This window comes from Tursiops truncatus, chromosome 11 (genome assembly GCF_011762595.2).
Source record: "Tursiops truncatus isolate mTurTru1 chromosome 11, mTurTru1.mat.Y, whole genome shotgun sequence".
In the NCBI taxonomy this organism is placed as follows: Eukaryota; Metazoa; Chordata; class Mammalia; order Artiodactyla; family Delphinidae; genus Tursiops; species Tursiops truncatus.
In genome coordinates this window covers 93,237,105-93,264,016 of record NC_047044.1, presented here as the reverse complement: position 1 = coordinate 93,264,016, position 26,912 = coordinate 93,237,105, and the positions used below count along the sequence as shown (strand labels likewise).

The following is a 26,912-nucleotide window of genomic DNA, read 5'->3' as shown; positions in this document are numbered from 1 at the left end:
TGCAAAAAAACATGGCTTCAGCAAGATACCTTTCGTGATGAAAAAAGCACTGAACGTGGAACTGGAAAATCTCAAACAAGAATCTGACTTTCTCTTATTGTAGCCAAAGGCCTAAGTTTCTTCAGCCAAAAAGTGAAGGCATTTAGCTAGAAGTTCCTTAAAATTCCCTACCAGTCCCAGGATTTAATGGGCAGGAAACAGGCTTCCCTAATTGACCAGGACACTTTTAAAAATGTAAGTTACTGAGAGTTCAGAGAAAGATATTTCATACTCAGAACCAGTGCTTCAGGATATGGAGCTTCATGGATAACTGGCTATCTGCTTCTGTGCAAAAACTATGGAAATGGATATGATCTTAGGAAAAGAATATAGAAAATGATGCATTTTAAGCTTAAAGAGTTAATAAAGAAAGGAAAAGGGTGGTCCAAGTGGTAGGAAAACCAACAGTATAAAAATGAGAAAGCCTTAAGAGAAAATTTCTAAAAGGAATATGGTATCAATATCAAATGCTGCAAAAAAATAAATACTCAAGACAATCATTTTATTCCTACTTCACAAATTAGCTATCACAGACTCCTCCTTCCAAAATCTTAAAGGTTCAATGACAGAAATACCAGGAGCAATCAAACTAATTTGCTATAATTTCTAAAGAGCCAATCATACTGGAATACAGCAAGGGTATGTAAGATCTCCAAAATGCAGAGAACTCAGTTAAAGGTATCCTATTCTTTACTCACATAAAATTTCATTGTTCTCCTTGTTAAGGATAAATTAAAAGGTCAATGCTGCAAGCAAGGATAGCTTTTAGCAAAGAAAGCTATTAAGAGACTGGGCTAGGTCATACTGCAAATACTCCCTTTCAACATTCCTGCAATACAAGTGGGCCTTGGAGATACAGAACATAAAAATATCAGACCACATAATCAAAACTCAATTTGAGATGTGATGTATATCACTAGATATAAAGAATTAAAAATTGGATGAGGGTTAAGATGTTTGTAAGAGGAAAGACCAACACTAACATTTAAGAATACATATAAATATACACACATTTATTTATTCTTTTTTTTAATTGTTGAATTTTATTTTTTTATTTTATTTTTTATTTTTATTTTATCTTATTGGTCATCAGTTTTATACACATCAGTGTATACATGTCAATCCCAATCACCCAATTCATCACATTTATTTATTCTTAAAAAAAAAAAAGTTTTCACTTCCAAGGGCCTTGATTCCTATCCCAGAGGCTAGTAAAGCTAAACCTATTAACCAGACTTCCTGGATTAGTGGCTTTTCTTACACACTCTCTCACTTTTTAGGTAATCTCAAAAACACCTATCTCCAAACATATCTGAATACATATAGTCTGCCTAAAAGTAATGGGCCACATTTTCCATTCTTCATACAAAAAGAATCCTTCAACATTTTCAAATATTTTTCAGTTTACATCAAGTGGAACTAGAAAAGAGGTTTAAACTAGAGGTGAAACAACCCTAAAAAAGTGTGATGACATATGCAATAAGGGCAGTAGAAACAAAATTTTAAGAAGAATCTGTTCGGCAGAAACACAATTCTAAGTGTAACATACCTAAATTAGACTTGAATATGTAATTGTAAAATACGATTTTTAAAATTAGAGTACTTTCTTAGGGCTTCCCTGGTGGCACAGTGGTTCAGAATCTGCCTGCCAATGCAGGGGACACAGGTTTGAACCCTGGTCTGGGAAGGTCCCACATGCCACGGAGCAACTAAGCCACTGCGCCACAACTACTGAGTCTGCGTGCCACAACTACTGAAGCCCGCGCGCCTAGAGCCCGTGCTCCGCAACAAGAAAAGCCACCGCAATGAGAAGGCTGCGCACCAGAGCGAAGAGTAGTCCCCACTCGCCGCAACTAGAAGAAAGCCTGCGCACAGCAACACAGCCAAAAATAAAAATAAATTAAAAATTAGAGTACTTTCTTTAAATGTCTGACTTTTAAAACTTAAATAATGTCAAAATTGAAAGGAACTCATCATTCTACAGATGAGGAAATTGAGGTCCAAGAAAATGAAGTAACTTGCTTGGTAAATAACAGAGCAAGATGTGACATGAAACATGCTCCAGTGAGTGTATTTTTATAAAATATGATCTTGAAAACTTCAAATGAAAAGACTAAAAATCTTAATTATATTTTAAGTTAACAACTGCAATCAAAGCCATAGTGATTTAGAATTCACAGGACCATACTAAAATTTACATTTGCTTAGAAAACAAATGTCCCTAACAAGGATAATTAATAGAATTATAAAAGAAAATATAAAGTCCAGCCACTCAAAAATATTTACTGAATACTTACTATGTGGCAGGAACTATTTTAGTCACCTGGGATATACCAGTATATTAAATACTTTTAAACATACTCAAGTCATGACACTTATACGTACATAACTGATAAGGAAATTATAAATCATTCTTTTTCCACTGAACTAGTTCGGCAAGCATTTTTAAAGCAGAACTTTTAGTGTTGTTAATATTATTCTTAACAATGATAAAAATGTACTTTTTAAAATACGTACCACTCAAAGCTATTCAGTATGAATTCACTTCAGACTGAATCACTAAAATTTAACTTTTTAAAATATCCAAAATGATGTGGAATAGGAACAGATCCTTAACAACCAAAAAACCCTTAGAACTGCTTTATTTGTACCTGAAACAGCAGGTCCTCAGCATCACTAAGATTAGTACAGTCACTGTGGATCAGATTAAGGAGCTCCCCCATTAGGAGCAGCCACATAGGAACCACCTCTCACTATAAAGGAAGGATACTGTTTTCTATAACTATGGTTGTTCATTTCTGGAACAATTGCCATACACACGTTTTCCTGCTCCTTATTCAGAATTCTACACTGCCAGTCACTCAAGAGAAAAAAAATCTCAGACTAACAGAGGCCAAATTTAGGGAGGGAAATAAAAATCTTCCTTCAGTCTAGGCTAAATGGACTGACTGCACAAAGAACTCCATACATCCAAAAGCACACAGATTTCTGCACCAGTTCCCAGGGTTCAAACAATACCAGTCATTCAATAGCTTTCCTTTTACATAAGCTGCTGTGAGAGAGCTCAGTCAGCTCTTCTGAACCTCATAACCCAGGATCCCGGAACTCTGATAAAGCCACCTTTTTCCTCAGCTCTGTTTTCATGTACTTTCTCTGGAAAGCAAACTTCATTTTTCCCCTAAAAAATAAATCTGAAAATCATCTCTTCTGTTTGATAAGTGATATACTCAATCCAAAATTACTACTCCATTAAAACTAAAAGCATTAACATAAAACCTAAGGTCAATACCGAAAAACTGTTTGATAAAATATATTTTTAAATGCATGAGTTTAAAATATAATTTTAAATACGCTTCATCATGCTAATTACCAAATGATGCCATTTGTCTGCATTCTGTTTGCTTCCAGTTGCACAATTTAAAAATTAGCCATCTGCCACAAAATAACTTTCAAAAAAGTAAAAGAAATTTTAAAAGAACTGTTAAAGGGGGGGAAAGTGAATTTACACACACAAACACACTCAACACTAACTACAGACATCAAAAATAATAGAAGACATTTCTTTGAGTGTTTGACCACACCCCCATTTAGGCCTCAGGAAAAATATACATATTCTTCACTGAACATCCCTTAGAAGCTTAAATAACAGTACTTTCTACCTTCAAAGCACATTATTATTGATTCTTCCAGTATCCTTTACCAACTGAGTCTTTGGCAAATTCAAACTTTAAATATTAGTAAATATTCAAGCCACGGAAACGCTAATGTAAATACTTCTTAATCACATGGCAAACTTACTTCCTAAGACACTTATCAGACCTGCCACCCAGAAGTAAAACTCAGTTTTAGGGGACAAAATGAGAATGATTCATTTACTTATTAAATTATCAGCTCCTGAATAGTCAATAGTTGCCTATAAATTCATCTCCCTTGACTATGTACAATCACGTAATCATTATCCCTTATAGAAATAAGATGCTACTCCAGAATTGTGATAATCTAGCTATTTTATCCACCCATCCTCCTTAAGAGTTCTGTGGCCCTTGTAATTCCTTTAACACTCTTTCCCTCTCCACATACATACTACATAACGCAAATAAACATGCTTTGAAAAAGGAAAAGTTCTCGCTCCTAAGTTTTCTCTCCTTAAATAAAATAGTAAATCCTTAAAGATATTCCCCCTCTCCCCCAGAAGAACACAAAAAGCAGAGCTCTGAACATACTAACCATTTAACAGATATCTGGGGAAATTTCCATCATCACCCTTAGAGTTATAAGATTGAATCTGTCAAAAATGGAAAAAAAAAAAAAGAACTTTTCATCAACGCATTACTCCCTAATAACCACTGAAAGCACCAAAACCCTGTGTGTTCTGTGAAGCAGTAACCTCAGAAACATTTCAACACTCCCTGAGACTTAACGAACTTGGCTGGCAAAACAGATTCCATTTCTCAAAAATACCTTGCAAGTTCTCAAGAAGCAAATTCTTCAATCAATACAGTTTACCGCACATTCAACATCTGTGACCTCCTTGGGACACACAAACCTTTTTCCTACCACTAGAGTCAGTACAATATTTTCTGATGCTCTATTAAAAGACCATCTGACTTTAGCAGATACCTCTTAATGCCCCTCTAAAAAGACATTTTTTACATATTATATAAAGTATACATAATATGTGTTTTCTAGAACCTCTCACCCTAAAATTTCACTCACCATTGCCCATGTTATCTTTTATAGTCAGAAAAGGCTTTTCATTTTCCTATAACATTGTATCTTCTTTAACTTTTGTCACCAAAAAGGGTCTGATATCAAGAGAAAGGAGCATATATAAACCTTTCATTTTTCCCATATTTTAATTTATTACATAATATTAATCCACTGCCTTCTATAAATGAGTTTTAAAGCATTCCAATATACTTGAAAGTCAAAGAAAATGAAGTACTAAAAGAGTTATTCACAGGTTATTTATCTTTAGATTTTAAACAACTCATTTCAGGTTCATGTTTAGTTATCTATACCTAGCCATGACAGACTCTGGCATGACACTGTATTCAACAGATAAATAGCAAGGAATTGTATATGGCAGGACTGAAACACAGTAACAGAGAAGCACCTGAGGATACAGTTCACATTTTATAGTAAGATCTGCCCATAGCTTTAAGTTTCTCTTCTATTAGAAAATAAACTTGTGCACTTCCCTGGTGGTCCAGTGGTTAAGACTCCGCGCTTGCACTGCAGGGGGCGCGGGTTTGATCCCTGGTTGGGGAAGTTCCACATGCCACACCCGGTACAGCCAAAAAAAGAAAAAAAGTAATAGGATACCATGGTATCCCTATACATTGTGTTGCCCAAATTAGAGACAGCTTTCTGAAAAATCAGTGGTTCTGTAGAGAATATCTGCACTAAATATATATATATAATAAAAACACAAATATTTAAGAAGAAAATAAACTCTTATGGCAAATACATGTCTAGCTAACTAAAAGTGAGTTATTTAATAACCTAATTTTTATTTTTCATTCAACACTGACATATTAAAAAAATCAGTTTAACATAAAAAACACTAGGCATTACAAAACAATTGTGTATATAATAAAAGGTACAAGACTCAGAAGATTTTTTATATAATCTTGAGCTATCAAATACTACTCATTTATCATTCCTTCTTCTCCGCCTTCTGATTATCCTCCCATAATTATAAAAAATAAATGCAGAAGAAAAACCAAGAACTATAAACATGGCTATCCCATAAGTGATACTAGAAACGCAAAACTATTTACAGACACACCTTACTTTCAGAACATGACCTAACTTCCCACATTCAAATCTACTTGACAAAGAAGCCCAAAGAATCTAAAACTGGGGTCTGATGTTTCTTTTCTCTTGGAGGTAAGGGGTGTCTATGCTAATGGAGAGAAAACAGCCAGGAGAAGGAGATACAATAACCTTTGTACATGATGCAAAACTTACCCACTTGAAGGATCTAAGGCAATAGCTCTAGGTTGATCCAACTCTTGCCAAAATAAAACTTTTCGTAAAGATCCATCTAAATTAGAAACTTCAATACGATTAGTTTCAGAATCTGTCCAGTACAATTTTTCTCCAAGCCAATCACATGCCAGCCCATCAGGGGACAATAATCCAGAAACAACAACATTCTGTACACTCTCAGTTTTGTTGAACTCTGTTCGTTTAATGGCTTCTTCGCTGACATCACTCCAGTATATCAAGCCATGACCAAACACAAAGTCCACCGCAGCTGCATCCTCCAAGCCTCCAACTACAATCGTAGCATTCTCTTTGCCATTTGCAGCATCAACCAATCGCAAGTCCCGTCTGTTTGCATAAAGCAACAAAGGGGCCGCTAGAACAAAAAAAGAAAAATATGTAAGTCAAAACAAAGGAAATGTCTTGGTTCCTATAAATTGAGTTTCAAATCAGTGTTAGTGAGCAAATACTATCAAAAATAAAGAGTAAATCAATGTATAGAAAACTGGCAAAATCTTTTCACAAAGCATTATTTTTGCACCATTTTAAATACAAAAGAGTTGCAAGAGGGGAAATTAATTGTACCAGGACAGTCTTTTCTTGTTAAAATATCTGTCAGATAAAATTTTTAAAAGCCTGGTCATTCCAAGAACTGGCAAGGATATGGAGCCAGTGGACCACTCATACTCTCCTGGGGGCCTGTGAAATGGTGCAGCATCTTTGGAAAGCAGTTTGGCAGTTTCTTAAAAGACTAGATATTTACTTCAGAGAAATAAAAGTATATGTCAATACAAAGACCTGTGCACGATGCTCACAGCAGCTTTTTTGTAATAACCCAAACTGGAACCAACCCAAATGTCATCAACAGACTAATGGATGAACAAACAGTGATATATCCATACAATAAAAAGTAATGGGGACCAAGACTGAACCAGGAAGAAATAGAAAACATGAACAGACCAACACACGTAATGAAATTGAAACTGTGATTAAAAATCTTCCAACAAACAAAGGTCCAGGACCAGATGGTTTCACAGGTGAATTCTATCAAACATTTAGAGAAGAGCTAACACCCATCCTTCTCAAACTCTTCCAAAAAACTGCAGAGAAAGGAACACTCCCGAACTCATTCTATGAGGCCACCATCACCCTGATACCAAAACCAGACAAAGATACTACAAAAAAAGAAAATTACAGACCAATATCACTGATGAATATAGATGCAAAAGTCCTCAACAAAATACTAGCAAACAGAATCCAACAACACATTAAAAGGATCATACACCATGATCAAGTGGGATTTATCCCAGGGATGCAAGGATTCTTCAATATACGCAAATCAATCAATGTGATACACCATATTAACAAACTGACGAATAAAAATCATATGCTCATCTCAATAGATGCAGAAAAAGCTTTTGACAAAATTCAACACCCATTTATGATAAAAACTCTCCAGAAAGTGGGCATAGAGGGAACCTACCTCAACATAATAAAGGCCATATACGACAAACCTACAGCAAACATCATTCTCAATAGTGAAAAACTTAAAGCGTTTCCTCTAAGATCAGGAACAAGACAAGGATAGCCACTCTCACCACTATTATTCAACATAGTTTTGGAAGTCCTAGCCATGACAATCAGAGAAGAAAAAGAAATAAAAGGAATACAAATTGGAAAAGAAGAAGTAAAACTGTCACTGTTTGCAGATGACATGATACTATACACAGAGAATCCTAAAGATGCCACCAGAAAACTACTAGAGCTAACCAATCAATTTGGTAAAGTTGCAGGATACAAAATTAACGCACAGAAATCTCCTGCATTCCTATACACTAATGATGAAAAATCTGAAAGAGAAATTTAGGAAACACTCCCATTTACCACTGCAACAAAAAGAATAAAATACCTAGGAATAAACCTACCTAGGGAGACAAAAGACCTGTATGCAGAAAACTATAAGACACTGATGAAAGAAATTAAAGTTGATACCAACAGATGGAGAGATATACCATGTTCTTGGATTGGAAGAATCAATATTGTGAAAATGACTATACTACTCAAAGCAATCTACAGATTCAATGCAATCCCTATCAAATTACCAATGGCATTTTTTATGGAACTAGAAAAAAAAATCTTAAAATTTGTATGGAGACACAAAAGCAGAATAGCCAAAGTGGTCTTGAGGGAAAAAAACAGAACTGGAGGAATCAGACTCCCTGACTTTGGACTATACTACAAAGCTACAGTAATCAAGACAATATGGTACTGGCACAAAAACTGAAACATAGATCAATGGAACAAGATAGAAAGCCCAGAGATAAACCCACGCACCTATGGTCAACTAATTTATGACAAAGGAGGCAAGCATATACAATGGAGCAAAGACAGCCTCTTCAATAAGTGGTGCTGGGAAAGCTGGACAGCTACATGTAAAAGAATGAAATTAGGATGCTCCCTTACACCATACACAAAAATAAACGCAAAATGGATTAGAGACCTAAATGTAAGTCCAGACACTATAAAACTCTTAGAGGAAAACACAGGAAGAACACTCTTTGACATAAGTCACAGCAAGATCTTTTTTGATCCACCTCCTAGAGTAATGGAAATAAAAACAAAAATAAACAAATGGGACCTAATGAAACTTAAAAGCTTTTGCACAGCAAAGGAAACCATAAACAAGACAAAAAAAAAACCCCTCAGAATGAGAGAAAACATTTGCAAACGAATCAGCGGACAAAGGATTAATCTCCAAAATATATAAACAGCTCATGCAGCTCAATATTAGGAAACAAACAACCCAATCCAAAAATGGGCAGAAGACCTAAATAGACATTTCTCCAAAGAAGACATACAGATGGCCAAGAGGCACATGAAAAGATGCTCAACATCACTAATTATTAGAGAAATGCAAATCAAAACTACAATGAGGTATCACCTCACACCAGTTAGAATGGCCATCATCGGAAAATCTACAAACAACAAATGCTGGAGAGGGTGTGGAGAAAAGGGAACCCTCTTGCACTGTTGGTGGGAATGTGAATTGATACAGCCACTATGGAGAACAGTATGGAGGTTCCTTAAAAAACTAAAAATAGAATTACCATATGACCCAGCAATCCCGCTACTGGGCATATATCCAGAGAAAACCATAATTCAAAAAGACACATGCTCCCCAATGTTCACTGCAGCACTATTTACAATAGTCATATCCTGGAAACAACCTAAATGCCCACTGACAGACGAATGGAGAAAGAAGATGTGGTACATATATACAATGGAATATTACTCAGCCATAAAAAGGAACGAAATCGGACCATTTGTAGAGATGTGGATGGATCTAGAGACTGTCATACAGAGTGAAGTAAGTCAGAAAGAGAAAAACAAATATCATATATTAACGCATATATGTGGATCCTAGATAAATGGTACAGATGAACCGGTTTGCAGGACAGAAACTGAAACACAGATGTAGAGAACAAACGTATGGACACTAAAGGGGGAAAGCGGCAGGAGGTGGTGGTGGTGGTGTGATTAATTGGGAGACTGGGATTGACATGTATACACTGATGTGTGTAAAATGCGTAACTAATAAAAATCTGTATAAAAAAATAATTTTTAGAAAAAAGTAATGGGGACTTCCCTGGTGGTGCAGTGGTTAAGAATCTGCCTGCCAATGCAGGGGACACAGCTTTGAGCCCTGATCCGGGGAAATCCCACATGCCGCGGACCAACTAAGCCTGTGCACCACAACCACTGAGCCTGTGCTCTAGAGCCCACAAGCCACACCTACTGAGCCCGCATGCCACAACTACTGAAGCCCACGCGCCTAGAGCTTGTGCTCCACAACAAGAGAAGCCACCGCAATGAGAAGCCTGCGCACCACAACGAAGAGTAGCCCCTGCTCGCCGCAACTAGAGAAAGCCCGCACGCAGCAACGAAGACCCAACGCAGCCAAATTAAAGAAAAAAAAAAAAGTAATGAACTATTGGGAATTCCCTGGCAGTGCAGTGGTTAAGACTCCGCGCTTCCACTATAGGGGGCACGGATTCAATCCCCAGTCAGGAAACGTGCCACACGGCATGCCAAAAAAAAAAAGTAATGAACTATTTGTTTATGTAATTTGGGTGAATCTCAAAATAATTATGTAGAATAAAATAAGTCAGAAAAAGACTGTATATATTGCATACTCCATTTATATAAAATTTTAGAAAATTCAGATTAACCTATTGTAACAAAAAGCAGATCGGTGGTTGTCTGGAGGTGGGGAGAGAGGGTGGAAAAGAAGAGAAGGAGGGATGATAAAGGGGCATGAGGAAACTTTTGTAGGTGATGGCTATATCATACTGACTGTGATGATGGTTCCAGAAGTGCATAGATATGTCAAAACTTATTAAATTTTAAACTTTACATATGTGTAATTTCTTGAATTATCAATTATACCTTAATAAAACAGTCTGGCAGATATAGTTCTTAATACAACTATTTTTATTCTGTTTTATATCATTATTAGAATGATCTTTGAATAAGACCTAATACCAAAACTAAATATAAAACCTATCCGAAAGAGATATTTAACTCTGAGAAAGCTGAAGCTGTTAGGACTGAAGTAGTATAAATGCTTTTTTTTTTTTTTACCCAAAATATGCGTTTTGGTTTTTTTAAAGCATTTATTGCAAGCTTCTCACATCTACTTTCCTGGTATCAACAGTAATTAAAGATCTAGAGCACCACTATCCAACAGAAATTTCTATGATGATAGAAGTGTTCTCTCCACTGTGCAGTACAACAGCCACTGGCCGCATGGGGCTATGGAGCACTTAAAAGATGGCTAGTATGACTAAGAAAATAAATTTTTAATTTTATTTAATCTTAATTCATTTAAATTTAAGTAGACAAGTGGTCGTATGGATAGCACAGATCTAGAGGCTGAGATGAAGAACACAGACGAGGCAGCAAAAATAAGACCAGAGTTACAATGCAATAATCTACATGATCTTCTCTCACAATTACTTACTAAAGGTCTAAGACAGTCATCCAAAGCCAAGACCAAGTGCCCCTGAAAACTAACCACTCCCTCTTTAAGAAAGTAATTAAAAAAAAATTAAGGTGCTCAAAAACAGTAAAGAAAAAAGTGATGTTTAAGCCAGTTTATGGGTTGTGTCTGCCAAATGGAGTTATGAAGTCCACTATTTTCATCAGTAAGCACAACATGAACTCTTCTAACTAAGCTTAAGTCCAACTTTCTTAGTCAAAAACAGATGGGCAGACAGCTTTTTTAAAAAGTGACTAAGAGCCCTTTCTGCTTATTCTGCGTACCTACAGCTGCTATTGGCAAATTTCCCTCACAGATTCACTTTTAGCTCGTTTCAGGCCTTCATACATCACACTGATTTATCAGTCCACATAGTGTTCACTGCACTATCTTATACTGAGCCCCTCATAGTATGCGCCAATTATAAAAATCAGAAGGTCAATATTAGTTAAGGGTACAATGTTAAGTGCTGCACAAGGCTAAGAAATAGCCCAGAGCATTTACAATTTAAAATCCAAGAGTGATGATAATCTGATATTTATTGGGCACCCTTCTTTATGGCACTTTCCTTGGAAAACTGCACCACATCTGTATATGGCATTAAGTACCAGCTAAAGGTCTTTTATGGCTTTCAAGTCAAACATTAACATTTCTACTAAATATGTGGTCTACAAAATCCAAAGAACTTTTCTGGTCATTTAAGGCCTCACAAGCCTTAAGAGTACAAAAAAAAAGGGGGGGGGGTGTGAACAAGTTAATTTAAGTTAGCAGTAGTGGTTATAATTGAGGATTTCTAAAGGACTATACATAAACCTATACACACTATTAAAAAGAAATCCCAGGGCTTCCCTGGTGGCGCAGCGGTTGAGAGTCCGCCTGCCGATGCAGGGGACACGGGTTCGTGCCCCGGTCCGGGAAGATCCCACATGCCGTGGAGCTGCTGGGCCCGTGAGCCATGGCCGCTGAGCCTGCGCGTCAGGAGCCTGTGCTCCGCAATGGGAGAGGCCACAGCAGTGAGAGGCCCGCGAACCACAAAAAAAAAAAAAAAAGAAAAGAAATCCCAGATTTCATCCTGTCCAACTACCCTTCTGATACTTCAATACTTTCTACAATATTGTCACCAATATCTACTTAGCAATATATTAAATGGGACATCTGAAAGGTATAATTTGATTTGTAATACTGTTTTAATCTACTAAAGAAATACACTGGATCCACACACACTTGCCCCTAGTTGTAGCGTATGTGCCATGCACTCAGTATCTTCCACTCCAAAGCACTTACCTTCAGACTTCCTAATACCCAGATAACCCAAATAACCACCATCATATCTCTTTAGTGAACCTTCACAGGTGCTTAGAAATCCTTATTTTCCTTTATTAACTTCCTACCAATCTTTCCCTAGTGCCTTTCTGAACTTTTTCTGCTTTCCTGAAGACAAATTCCATGCTTTGAATCCTTCATCCCAGATCATCTCACAAAGTAATCTCAGTGAAGCAGGAAGCAAGGTAAATGTCATACATCCCCAACATCTTAATTTAAACTTCTCAAAAATCTCTTTATATCCCACCCATCCTCCTCTATTTTGTCCTCAGTCTCAAATGACAAGTTGCCCTGCCTCCTTTCTTAGTCTATACCTATGTTTGCTAAGTGGGAGGGAAGATCTGAAACTAAAAGGCAGATGAAGCATGATCAGAGGAATAATAGTATAGTATGCAGAACATTCTACATAGGTGGGGATATGGTCAACATTTTTGAATGCTGCAGAGAAGAATAAGGACTGAGAAAAGGCCAGTTGGATTTGGTTATAAAGACTTGGAGAAAGCAGTTTCAGTTGTGTGATAGGTGGGAAGTTAGACTAAAGGAGTTAATAACTAATGGGTGGTTATATGAAGTGCATACCAATACTGTAAGGTTTTGTGATTAATATAATTATTCTCTTGGTGGCAGCAAGGTTAGCTTTATTAAAACAAAGCTTTTTGAGAGCAGAGACCTGGCAGGAGCCATTGGAGATTCAAGAAACAGGATAGTGAGATGGCCAACAAGAAGTTATATGTGTAGAACTGAAGCTTAGGCTGGAGATGATGACTTGAAAATTACCTGAATAGAGTTGCTGGTTAACCAGGTGAACTTGGATAATCTTCTCTTCTACACTCTCTTGCTTAGGGAACAACACAGAGTGTAGATGAGAAAATTATCTAAGTTGGCCGTCTCTTCCTGCCATAAAATTAAATTCATCACCTTTCCCCCAAAGAAAACTCTCAAGAGTCAATGGTACCACAATTTTCCTAATCCTACTGGTGTGCCATGGAGCCATCCTTGACACCCACCTTTTTCCCGCCGTCTGCCAATCACTCACTGTCTTGTTGATTCTCCTTTAGCATGTCCTTAAATCTGCCTCTTCTTTTCCATTTTTTAGAACCACTATCCTACTCTAGACCTTCATAACCTCAGGTCTAAACTACCTCAATAGTAAATGATCTCAACACTCTCCCTTCCCTTTTCTACTTCTAATACTTCTACTTTATCCAACTCAAAAAGGTTTCTGATTTCCTGTGCCTAAAATTAAAAAGCCTCAATACCTCAGGCCTCCACCAGGTGCTTTCTACCTATGACTCTAACTTACCTTTTATAGTCTCTGCATCATACAAACTAGTTTTTAACACATCAACTGTGAGCACATCATACTCCACCACCACAGTGTATTCATTTTCCTGCACGCTCCATATTTCTCTAACCTTATCCAGCAAGCAAATCCTTCAAGGCCAGATTCAAACCTTATCTATTCCAAGAATCTTTCCAACTGCCTCAGCTTTTCTTCTTTGCACCCTTACAGTCTTCACCACCTATTTGGTATTAGCATTTTTTTAGGTATATTTCCTTCTTCAACTAGGACCTCTGCCACTTGGGAACAGGAGCCATACCTTTCAAATAATTTCGGGGAAATCCCTAACAGTTCACTGTAGACGGTCACATAGAAAACATTTACTAATATTTAAAAGGAATTTTTTAGAACCTGATCTAAAAGCATACTTGTCATAAACCCTAAAGGATTTTACATTAAGTACTGGCCAAATGCACACAAATGCCCAACTTACACACTGACTTGGCCTGACCAGATTAGTCAGGCTTCTCTGCCCTGAACTCCGGCTAGCCCTAACCTTAAGCAAGCCAATCCAGAACATCCTCTCTCAAGGACTCATCTGAAGTACCAGCTGACCATACACACAAAAACCTCCTGTTAAAACTGCCCTGGTCATGTCATCTGCTAACCTCTACCCACTTGTCCCACTTTCCCACAAATATCCTGCTGGCACTATTCATTTCTACATATAAGAGTAAAGTCCTTTTGGGTTTGATTCTGAGATACCTGCATACCTTGTGGTCATTCTCCTTACTGCAGAAGTCTTTGTGAATAAAGACTCGCCTTACCAAGCAGGAATTTATTTGTATTTGACATCTGTATAGTGAGTGACATGACTTGGATGGGTATTGACCTCACCTATGGACCCATGCCATCGCCACCTCAATAATGACACTTTGTGAGTCATTTAAACTCCTCTCCTGCTCAGAGACTCAGGGATCTTTCCTTGAGTTCAACTCTTTAACCAGTGCTGCAGACATTTTGTCTGTTGCAACATGGCAAGAAGTTACCTTGATATTTTCCAGCAAAGAATTTTTTTCTTTGACTCTCTGAGTAGACAATCACACCCTAACTCTTGAGGGGGAATATTCCCAGCTCTTCTGTGAGGCCTCTTCTAACTTCCCTAACTCCTATAATGGAGATTACACAAGGGAATTTCCTTGGCTCTTCACAAGGGAATAGCCCTTCCCAGCTCCTTTAAATTCTTATGTCTTCATCATCAAAAAATCTACAAACAATAAATGCTGGAGACGGTGTGGAGAAAAGGGAACCCTCTTGCACTGTTGGTGGGAACGTAAATTGATACAGCCACTATGGAGAACAGTATGGAGGGTCCTTAAAAAACTAAAAATAGAACTACCATACGACCCAGCAATCTCACTACTGGGCATATACCCTGAGAAAACCATAATTCAAAAAGAGTCATGTACCAAAATGTTCATTGCAGTTTACAATAGCCAGGGCATGGAAGCAACCTAAGTGTCCATTGACAGATGAATGGATAAAGAAGATGTGGCACATATATACCATGGAATATTACTCAGTCATAAAAAGAAACAAAATTGAGTTATTTGTAGTGAGGTGGATGGACCTAGAGTCTGTCATACAGAGTGAAGTAAGTCAGAAAGAGAAAAACAAATACCGTATGCTAACATATATATATGGAATCTAAGAAAAAAAAAGGGTAATGAAGAACCTAGGGGCAAGATGGGAATAAAGACACTGACCTACTAGAGAATGGACTTGAGGACACGGGGAGGGGGAAGGGTAAGCTGGGACAAAGTGAGAGAGTGGCATGAACATATATACACTACCAAACGTAAAATAGGTAGCTAGTGGGAAGCAACCGCATAGCACAGGGAGATCAGCTGGGTGCTTTTGACCACCTAGAGGGGTGGGATAGGGAGGGTGGGAGGGAGACGCAAGAGGGAGGGAATATGAGGATATATGTATAGCTGATATTATACTCTAATAAAGATGTAAAAAAAAAAGAAAAAAAAATTCTTATGCCTTAATTATCTAATCCAACCGGTAACTGTCACTCTATTGAGCGCCCTCCGTCTTCTCCCACTGACCACACGCTTCACCATTACAGCCCTAATTCAGTCCAGTATCTTAAAAAATGGCAAAATTTTACTAAAGACAATTTAGAACTTCAATGTCCTCCTTGGTAAACGGGATCTCCCTAAAACCTCTCCTTTCCCATCACCATCTCTCTTCCTTGCTCCATTTTACCAACCTCAACCTTCCCTTAAATCCTTTATCTATCTTCCTTTAATACCCCAATCTCCTCCACCCCTCTATCCACCCTGTCAGACCTTTCCCTTCTTACTCAAACCCCTCAATTCCCTGTAGTCACTAGCACATTTTCCCCCCCCAGGGATTCATGAGGGGCTCAGGGACCTAAAGTTAAAAATACAAATTGGGGGCTTCCCTGGTGGCGCAGTGGTTGAGAGTCCGCCTGCCAATGCAGGGGACGCGGGTTCGTGCCCCGGTCCGGGAAGATCCCACATGCCGCGGAGCGGCTGGGCCCGTGAGCCATGGCCGCTGAGCCTGTGCGTCCGGAGCCTGTGCTCCGCAAAGGGAGAGGCCACAGCAGTGAGAGGCCCGCGTACCGCAAAAAAAAAAACAAACAAAACAAAAACAAACAAAAAAACTGATTGTGGTGATGGTGGCACAACTCTGTGAATAGACTAAAAACTACTGAACTGTACACGTGACATGGGTGAATTGTATGGTGTGTGAATATCTCAATAAAGCTGTTAAAATAACAACAAAAAGTGCTCACATAAAAAGTATTTCTAAGATTTCCAGAAGTTAAGGAAATTAAAATTCTTAGAAACTAACCCAAATGTTTTAAAATTCCAAGTTAACATACATTTAGGCAAATCTTTGGTATATGAGACCAGTTTAATATTGTTGGTTTAATAAAAACACCTATGTCTTCTGAGTTATGGGCATTAAGTATAACACAAGAATAGGTTTTTATTCTACTTGAATATGTTCTTCCTAAATTTTTACAGGTTTATTGACAGAATAAACTAGCATTATATCTACATTTGTACTTAGTCAAGTTGAATCATTATTCTGACAAATTGTACTTCAAAAGTAATTATATCTTGTAATAAGCCAACTTGTAGTTTCCAAAATCTTTTAGTAACTTAAAACCTTAGACTTATGCTAAGTTAGTCCATGGATATTCATTAAATACCTAGGTCATTTCTAAGTAAGACAGAACACTGAAGCATAAGCATTTCAAGTTTATACAAGTTTTTGCCTCTTATTTTCATGGTACCAAGAAGCCACACATATTTGAGTCTATCAATGAACATATTCATTTTTGTCACATTGAAAAGTTGTACTATCTGGAAGTGCATGGCTATAAGAAGTTGTAAGATGTATATTCATAAACTCTGCCAGTCTACTACAAAACGTTGGTGTATGACAGACAGTTCACAACTATCCACCTCATAGTTTTCTCTGTAAAATAGTAGTTACTGTAATTATAAGTTATAACCTTGTATGTAAATGAGACTCTAATAGAAATAATGACAGAAAGGAACAACTCTATATGCAGAATGTGTTTTTAAGGAAAAAAAAAAAAGGTCCTAAAGTAAAATGACTAAGTGCTCCAGAATGAGAAAGAGGAACATGCAGAACAAAACCTGAATGGACAGAGAAAGTTATAACAAGTTGATGATAAAAAGAATTTTATTTGTCACGGTCAAAGCCAGCTAAGACTTGACAGGTTTATTTGTAAGATTTTCAGAAAGTGCTTCAGTATCAAACATTATACTTATAAAATTAAAATTTGGTTTTCTACTAAAATGACAAAATTTTCTTGGGTTCTGATCCGCTGTTAATAAAGAGGTTATAAAAGGTTTTTCTTTGCTTTCTGAGTAATCAATCTCCTCAGAAGCCAAAAATTCGGTGTCTTTTCGGAATTTCCTGCACTTGGTGTTAATTTTATCGTGTGTTATCATTTTAAAAAGTCGTCTCACTTTTGAAAGAGCTAAAGTTCTTTCCTATGTTCACTTTTAAAAAAATATTTTTTCGACACTGGTTAAATAGGTTGCCAGGTGTTTTTTCTCACTGATCCATGATCCCATTTAATCGAATGTTCAAACCTCCTGACAACTTTTGACATTCTGCCTTTTCAAATTCAAATACTAAATGATGTCTTTTGCACCTACAACTGTCTTTAAAATTTCCCAAAGGGCCCCTGGAAGTTCACAAAGGATTAATTCTTTCACCCTGTAAGAAGAGAGATACTAAAAATAATTGGCTTATTTGATCAACGCTATGATTTGCATGGGAAGCACTGCCCAATCAGAAGAGAGGCTTACCCTCCCTAGATTAAATCAGTATGGGTAAAATGTTAATATGATTATTTCAAAAACTGGATGAAGTTCCTAGAAATTTATCACCAGCCTCAGTGTTCACAATGTGTTTCCATTTCCTGAGTCCCAGTGGTGCTTTGTCTGATATTAGACAACAGTACAGAGTCATCAATTACAATTTTGATTTTTCTCTTTTATGATTTTTTTTAATGTTACCTTGGTCACAATTTCATTTCTCTAATTTGAATACAGTATATTATTGGTAGGCCAGTGAGTGGTTCTCCACCAGTGATTCACTTAACTTACTTATGGAATTTTATTTTACAGATGTTTAGGACTTATTCCAGACTTAACTAAAAATTTTTACTTGATAATCTTGATATATTCTTGATATGCTCTAACTATACGCTTCATGACACATTATATCTCAGGATTACACTATATCTTTAAGTCTTTTTCTGTACAACAGTTATATTCATTTATACTCATAAATCAGATGTAATAACTACTCTTTTTAAAAATAAGGTTAATCATTATGCTTATAGATATCTTGCCTAAAACTTTTCTGGACTGATTTTATTTTGGTTTGCATGCCATAAAAACAATCAAACTTATTCATCAACTGCATTATTATTATTTTTTTTTTAGATTTTTAAATTTTATTTATTTATTTTTGGCTGCGTTGGGTCTTTGCTGCTGTGCACGAGCTTTCTCTAGTTGCGGCAAGCGGGGTCTGCTCTTCGTTGTGGTTCGCGGGCTTCTCATCACGGTGGCTTTCCTTGTTGCAGAGCACGGGTTCTAGGCGCACGGGCTTCAGTAGTTGTGGCTCACAGGCTCAGTGGTTGTGGCTCGCAGGCTCTAGAGCGCAGGCTCAGCAGTCGTGGCACACGGGCTTTGTTGCCCCATGGCATGTGGGATCTTCCCGGTACAGGGCTCGAACCCGTGTCCCCTGCATTGGCAGGCAGATTCTTAACCACTGTGCCACCAGGGAAGCCCAACTGCATTATTTTTTATAACAAACTCTCATCAGATCTTTCACTTTTGAAACTACCCGTATAAGTCATCACCACCATTTTAAGTCTTTTGTCATCTACAGAGTGTTTTTTGTTTTACCTCGATGCTTCCCTGAAAGTGCCTGCAAGTGAGCTACAGGCCAAGTGCTTGTCTTCAACAAAAAAAGGATTGTTGAAAGAGGACTATACCGGTAACTCCTGGGCACAAGCTTCTGATGGCATCACTTAAATAACTTTGAGATTATACCAGTGGACTGAGTCAGGATTCCCAAAAAACTAGTGAAGCAGATGGATTCATGAGACTGTTAACCCAAGATCTAGCAGAACAAGAATTAATCACACAGGACTGAATAAACTGATGAAGGATGATTATGGGTTTTAAAATACTGCTGATGCTTTAATGTCCTATTTTCTGGATATAAGGAATTCGTTTCTCTTTTCTCTTAAGCTATCTATAATTCATTGACAATTTCAGCAGGCTATGCTTTTGTAAACAGAAATAAAAACATTTATCTTTTTCTTCCTAATTCATCCATAATTCAAAAACAAAACTCTTATTTAAATGAGTATTCTTGTTTTCATGGCAACATAGTTATTTGTATAGGTTCAATAAAAGTCTGTCCTCCCAGTTGGAAACATTATAATGCAACCAAGGCTTTGACTGGATGTCATATTTGAAAGTCATGTTCACTTAATCTAATACCACCAGTTACTTTTAAGGAGCTGTGATTGATTTTATGGAACAATGCTTACAGTTCCCTTGGGAAAACTAGACTGGTACCTGGCTTACAGTTCCCAGACTTACAGGTAAAGTAAGCAAGGTCAATTCCAGGCAGGCCCAGGAACCCTAGGATATTTTGGGGACCTTAGGAATTTATCCAAATCTACAGGTACTGCAAGTGAAACCCAATGGTGAGTACTTGACTTGGCTTCCTGGCCTCAAGAGGTTTCTAAAAGTTCAATCCAAGATTCCTTATAAAAAGTCCCACTGAAGCAGACCTAAAATGCCTACACCTACATAAATAATCAGACCAATCTAATGAGACCAACTTCACAATGACTTTAGCCTACTTTGTTGTGGACTGAATGTCTGTGTCCCCCATAATTCATACCTTGAAACCCTACACTCCCCCTCATGTGAATGTATTAGGAGGTGGGGTCTTTGGGAGGTAATTAGGATTAGATGAGGTCATAAGGGTAGAGTCCTCATGAATAGGATCAGTACCCTTATAAAAGTCCAGAGAGAGCTTGCTTCCTCTCTCTTCTCTCTGCCCTGTGAGGATACAAAGAGAGGTCAGCAGTCTGCAAACTGGCAGAGGGTCCTCAACAGAATCTGACCATACTGGCACCCTGCTGTTGGGTCACCAGCCTCCAGAACTGCGAGAAATAAATTTCTGTTGTTTATAAGCCATCTAGTCTATAATATTTTTGTTGTAGCAGCCTGAGCTGACTAAAACATATCCCTAAGACTGACAAATTTTCTTTTAAACAACAGCAGGACTGACCAAGTGCTCACAACTACCCTTGCTTATCCACTGACTTGGCTTGACCAAACTTTAGTCGGGCTTTTCTCCTTTCCCACAAGCCCCTAAAGTATGGCTTGCCCTAAATTTAAGCAAGCAGATGCTCTTAGGCTCCCTTAACAGCTCATTCCAAGCCATCAACTGACTGCAGTAAATAAAAAAAACTCCAGTTAAACTATCTTGATCATGCAATCTGCTCACCCTCACCCACTCGGCCCTGCCAGCCCTGCTCACCCTTCTCCATAAAAGAAGAGTCTTTTTGTGTTTTATTTTGAGATGCCTGCAGATCCTACAGAAGAGCATTCTCCCTTTTGCAATAATCCTTTTGAGTAAAGTCTCTCCTTACCTAAATCTGGACTAGTTTTTATTTTATAGTAATATGACAAACCACCTACGTGCAAACTCCAAAATTACAATGTTATTTATTTTCCCTTATCCAAAGTGATTGGTATCATTTTCAAAACCATATTAAGGTCCAGATGAAATCAGATGCATACAGAAAGCACCGCATGTAAAATTACTGTCCAGAGCACAAGCAATCTGGCCTTAGGTCAGTCATGCGTCTTTCTCGTGTCAATTAATAATTTAAATTTTCACTTTTTTTTTTTTTTGTGCCTAAAAATATGATTTCACTTCACATCCCCAAGTTCCTGGCCCTTCCAAGCAAGGTATCACAGAAACAAAAATTAGCAAGTTACATTATAGCTAATAGGATCACAGCATTGAAGTACCTGTAATGTTCACCATATTGAGCCCAGGTACATTTTAGTATTTTCCAGTCTCACATCTGCATGACTTTTTTGTGAGGACAGTCACTGCCACAAATAACACAAACAGCTTGAGAAACAAAAGCATGTGCTAATAATATCAAATAACAGTTTTCCTTGTATTTATGATGAATTATATTTTAAATGAATAATCTCAAAGGCAAATATCCTATGCTTTAGGTTGCCTAGTCCATGTATCTGACTGAATTTCAAAGTTATTCACATGGAGCAGAGTTCTATTCATTAAGAGGAGGTCCTTTTACAGAAGATATGTAAAAGACTCTCATACAAAGACTGAAATATACAATGCAGGCACTCGGTATAGCATTTACCCATCCTACAGGGAGAAGTCCATCAACTGATTTTAATTATTATAAACAAATACAATAAAATTCTCAATTAGACAATATTTTGATAAAATTATTTTGCCCATAAGTATGGGCAACTTTTAAATAAGTAAATAAGTATTATAATCAATCGAACTATTTATTCTCTAGCTTATTTATAATAATCACCTACCAGTGTTCAAGTTGCAATCCTTTAGAAGGTAAAATAAATTTAGTAGATAGTGGCCATCTTGTTTATATAAAACAAAATAGAAAATATCAAAAGTAAAAGTATTTCATGGAGTTTGTTCCAGTTGCAAAAGAATCAAGTTCAAAAACCACTGGTTTAAAACTACTGTCTAAAACAATGCCCAGAATATATATGTTTTACTCGTCTTTCCTGTGCATTAACATTTCTTTTAAATTAGCGATCTTGACAATAGTGACCATTTACTCAAAGTCCACACAGACTGTGCACTGTGCTATCCCTTTGCAAACACTTCATCAGTTCTCACAGAAATCTTGCAAGGTATAATACCCGTCTAATAGTAGAAGAAATAGTAGAAGAAACTAAAGCTAAGTAACTTGTCCAGGGCTATATAAAGTGGTGGAAGACGAACCTGATTTGTCAACAAAGCCCATACCTTTCTGCTACAGTGCCCCTCTTTATCATCTTCTCTGAATATCAACTTGCAATAAAATGTCCATGATGAAAATGAATTTTCTCAGAGTATTTACCCATGGCCTAAGCAGAACTATAACCTGTATTACTTGTTTTTCCAATATATTCAATTTATAAATTCACATAAAATATTTTCCATTTATATACTCCTTCACAGAATCTTCTTTGATATTCAAAAAAGACAAACCTTTCTGATAGTCAAAGCGTATATAACTTATACAGAAAAGCATTTCAGTTCAGCAAATAGAAAAACCTCCAATTAAAGAAAAGAAAAATTCTCTGAAAAACTTAACCATGGGAAATCACTGTTAGGCCTGATGATAACAAGGAGCTGAAACCCTGAAGTTTCATAACCAGTCAAATTATTTCCTAGTCAGATGAGCAAATCTAAAGCCAAGTAAGTAAGAAGGGATTAAAGTATCAGATTCAACTATATGAAATTATCATCAAATATCAATTCACATGACTCAACCTAACGCTTAAAGGGTTACCTGGTCCAGGTTCTCTCTACGTGTGTTGCTTGGAACAAAGGTTCAGCACAATGTTAAAAGGATTTACAGAAAAATTCATTGTCTACTTTGGGAAACAGTGGATTAAACAAAGTTAAAACTGGTCTCTACCTCAGAACCTCTCAAAGCCCTTAGTGTGTTAATATGAAGTGAGAACCTCCAAAAGGAAGATTCATTATCCTAACGAAGGTGTACAGAGATTAGGTAACTTATCCAAGGTCACACAGCTAGCAAATGACAAACTTAGAATAAGAAGCGAATTCTCCTGATTCCCACACCAAAATTCATTCTATCTTCCCAAGACTTCGTTACACCTGATACTAAACAATTTCCCAAGGACCACTCCTATAAAAATGTAAGATGGGAAACACTAGTGGCTTGTGCTGACAGTATTTACCAACACCCACCAAAACAAATAACAACAAAAGGTAAGTAACAAAACATTCTTATAAAACAACAAAGCCTTCTCAAAATAAGCTAGACATAGTATTTACAGATTATACACACTATGGTATTCCAAAACTTATATTCTTATAAAAAATATTTCCTCTAAGAAATCAGAGCTATAATCTTTTCTAACCAGCACCTGGTTGGAAGTAAGGATGGCAACCTAGGTCGTGAGGTCCATGAGAGCAGGGCCCGTGGCGATTTTGCTCACCAATATACCATCAGAGCCTGATATATAGTAGGTATACCATACTTAAATGCTGAAAGAATGGACAATAAATCCCCGCTCTAACATTAATTAGCTGTAGGATCTTGATCATGCTATAATCTCTCTGAATCTGCGTTTCCCCACTTGCAAATGAAATGGTTAGACCAGAAGGATCAAGATCTCTTCTATCTTTAAGAATCTGTGAATCTCATACGAATTAAATCTCAAATCCCCAGCATTTGAGGATACGTCCACAATCAAAAATTATAACAAAAAATAACATTTGCAAATCACCTGATATTCAGTACTTCATTTAATATACCCAACAAATTTGCAAATTAGCTTGGTATTACTACCCACATTTTACAAGTAAAGAAACTGGGGCCCAGAGAAACTCACTGACTAGACTAGAATCATAAAGTTATTAAGTAGTGAAGCACGGACTTTAAACCCAAGATTTTGGTGTCGAAATTCCCAAATCTTTCCATTACACCTTGTCCTCTGATGATAGGGACAGGGATGCAGCCCAGATAACGACAGCATTTTTCCCTACCTTTCAGCTACTGATTTAACAGGGCCAGAGGACAAAAGGTCTCCCAAACTCTCCCATCATCCCATCTTCCCAAAGTTAAAAGTTCCAACTCTTCTGTGAAGAAAAATTATCTTAATGCAACAAATTAATCACATTTCTCCCTGGAGTCCAAGGTTATCTAATATTGCCATTTTAACAGAAGATGACATTATCACGGAATGAAAAGAATCTAAATTATGAATAAAAATCTTTCACACTGAAAGACAGTTTTAGTTCAAATATATACTCACAGTTAAGTACACTGAATTCAAAGACCACCTCATACTACATTTAAAATTAAAGCTTCACTTTTGGAAACTTTGCTTGCTAGTGGAAATGAGGCAATTTAAACTATTAACTCTTTTAGGTCTTCTTACACAATATCATACTTCACAATATTACTTCAAGTACAACTTCTCTTAATTCCAATAATGAATAGGCTCAAACGTGGTGTTAAACAAGTGGCATTTACATCATAACCTTCCCTTCCAAGAAACACAATTGGGCAACCAGAAACATCCCGGTTTATGGATTTCAACTTCTCAAAGACTTTAACCCATCAGCTGACTCTCCTATTTGTTAACTTTATTAATCTCCTGTCTTAAAATATATACATATTTTATGGCAAATATAATTGTTTTGCACAGCTACAGCAAAATCCCCTTTCGACAGGGAATATACTATAACAAAGTAAACATATACTTATTAAACCTCTCAAGTACATAACACTGCATTAAATTCTCTGCCATGAAAATGAAATGGGCACTAGCTTTCTGAAGTTTACACGTGGAAATAGTTTAGGATATGCTTACAGTGAGTCGTAATTAAGTAAAAGATACAACAGGCAGACGTAATAATCCTGAAGCGTAACTAAAGAAAAAAAATTCCTCCTCCAAAACAATGCCAATCACTCTCATCTAAAATAAATATATACTCAAAAATGGCATATCTGGCTCATTTATAGCACAAGACTATTAGTTTCTATCGTGTTCTGGAGACCTCAGTAAGTTTGCACACTTAACAAAAGTTTAGCCTGTTAAATTAATAGCTAAAAATCTCCTTAGACCCAAGAGGTGACGTACCTGAAAAAAAAACTGACCGTGAACACAAGCGAGAGTTTTAACAAAACCAAAGCTACAAGTCATCGCATCAATCGGCACTTAAATTCCTCTGCTGGTAAATGCCCCATAGCATCAGAGTCATCACCACTTCCCCACTGGTAAGTTTGAGAAGAGCTGTTGAAATCTTGCGGGCCAGTGAAAAACCTCAGTGAACTGTCACAAAATAAAAGTCACAGCGTATGTGACAGCTTTGCAGGCCAATTCAAAAACAAAAACAAAAACCCACAGGACCATCGAATTTACGCGATTCTCGGGGCAAATTATCTAGAATACCCTATGTTATTTACCAAAGTGCCAAGCAGTCCCCAGGAGAGCGCAGCAGATGATAACTTAGGTCCCAGGACAGGCTCCTCTCCACCAAGGATGACTCTCCTACTTGGTGCCAACTGTGCACTTGCATGCTCCGAAAATAGGGGCAAGTCCTGAATGCCAGGAGTTGCAAGGGCAACGTTTCTATTTTATTATGGCCTGAAGCCCGGGCGATTCCCAAGGCTGAACCTCTCAACCTTTAACCTCGGAGTCACTTTCCAACTGTGCTCTCACCCACGATCATTATATCCCCAACGGAAACCAGTTATTAGTTGCAACAAGGCCTGGAAAAATAGTAAGGGAGCTCTCAAAGTTCCCAGGACCGACATGGAAAAGGCGGGGGCTTCGAGAGTGAAAGCCCAACGTGGAAGCATCTTGGGCTCCACCGTTCCGAAAGCCAAAATCCAGACAAAGCCCCTCGTCCCCGGTGACTCCAGGCAGAAAGAGACACACCGACCCTCAGTCACTCGGACAGAATGGGGCTCCGGGGGGTCGGGGTGTCACCCGGTCAGGGAGGCCGGACGGAGGCTCCGCTCGGCCCCGACGAGGTGGGCAAAGCGAGGCGGGGGCTGCAGCGTGGCCGGGCGGAGCACGCAGCCCCTTCTCCCGGGCCCCTCTCTCCCTCCTTCCCCACGACCAGGCCTCTCCCGGCTCCTCTTTCCCTGCTTCGCCTCCCTCCCTCCCCTCCCCCCCCGACACCGCAGAACGAGGCCCCCTCCCCCCCAAAGCCCACCAACTTCCCCATTCCCCCGCTTCTCCCCACCTCTCAGGAGCACGCAGAAACTGCAGGCCAGGAGGCTCCTCAGGACGGCCCCCATCTTCCCTTCTCGCGTTCGCTTCTCTCACCGGCGAGGGGCGGCCCGAAGAGGGGGAGGCGAGGAGCCGGGGTGGCCGCCGCAGCGGCAGGTCTGCACGCTCATGCTTCCCAGCTTTCCCGAGAGAGAAGAAAGAAACGGGCCCGTCAAGGCTCCGCGCGCGCCGCCGCCGCCGCTGCCGCCCTCTCTATCGCGCCGCTCCGCCCGGGGCTCGCGCAACGCCAGCGTCTGCTTCCATGCCGCCGCCTCCTCCCCCGGCGCCCCGCTTCCCCCACGCAGCTCCTCATTCAGCCTCTTCCTCTCACGCAGCGGCGCAGGGATATACCTCCCGCCGCCTGCACCAGTCGCCGCCGAGGTCTCCCTGCGCGCAGGCGAGCCCCCTCCCTCGGCGCCGCCTCCCGGGCACTCCAGAAAAGGAGAGGGGGCCGTGCGCACGGCCTCGGCTGGGAGACCCCAGGAGACCTGCGGGGCGAGCAGAGGCGGGCGGGAGGGGAAAGGCCGCCCGGCGGCGCATTCCAATGGGATTCTTTCCCGGGCCGGCCCCTTCGGCCCTCCCCGCGGAGGGCGTG

At 38.6% G+C, this 26,912-nt stretch overlaps 1 protein-coding gene across 5 annotated transcripts in view; it reads right to left on the bottom strand.

Annotated features, from left to right (window-relative positions):
• The window catches only part of LRP6 (LDL receptor related protein 6), a 172,552-nt gene extending 145,924 nt beyond the window's left edge, over positions 1 to 26,628 (bottom strand). For 2 of the 5 annotated variants that reach the window (XM_033867029.2, XM_073789034.1), the window contains exons 1-2: positions 26,292 to 26,626; positions 6,013 to 6,406 (exon numbers count right to left, since the gene is read on the bottom strand). In XM_033867029.2, coding sequence (XP_033722920.1) covers positions 6,013 to 6,406; positions 26,292 to 26,346 — 449 coding nt within the window. In that variant the 5' untranslated portion in view covers positions 26,347 to 26,626. Of the gene's footprint in view, positions 1 to 6,012; positions 6,407 to 26,291 lie in introns of all 5 variants that reach the window. The other 3 variants (XM_073789032.1, XM_033867028.2, XM_073789033.1) reach the window with 3 other exon arrangements.
• Positions 26,629 to 26,912: the final 284 nt, after the last annotated feature.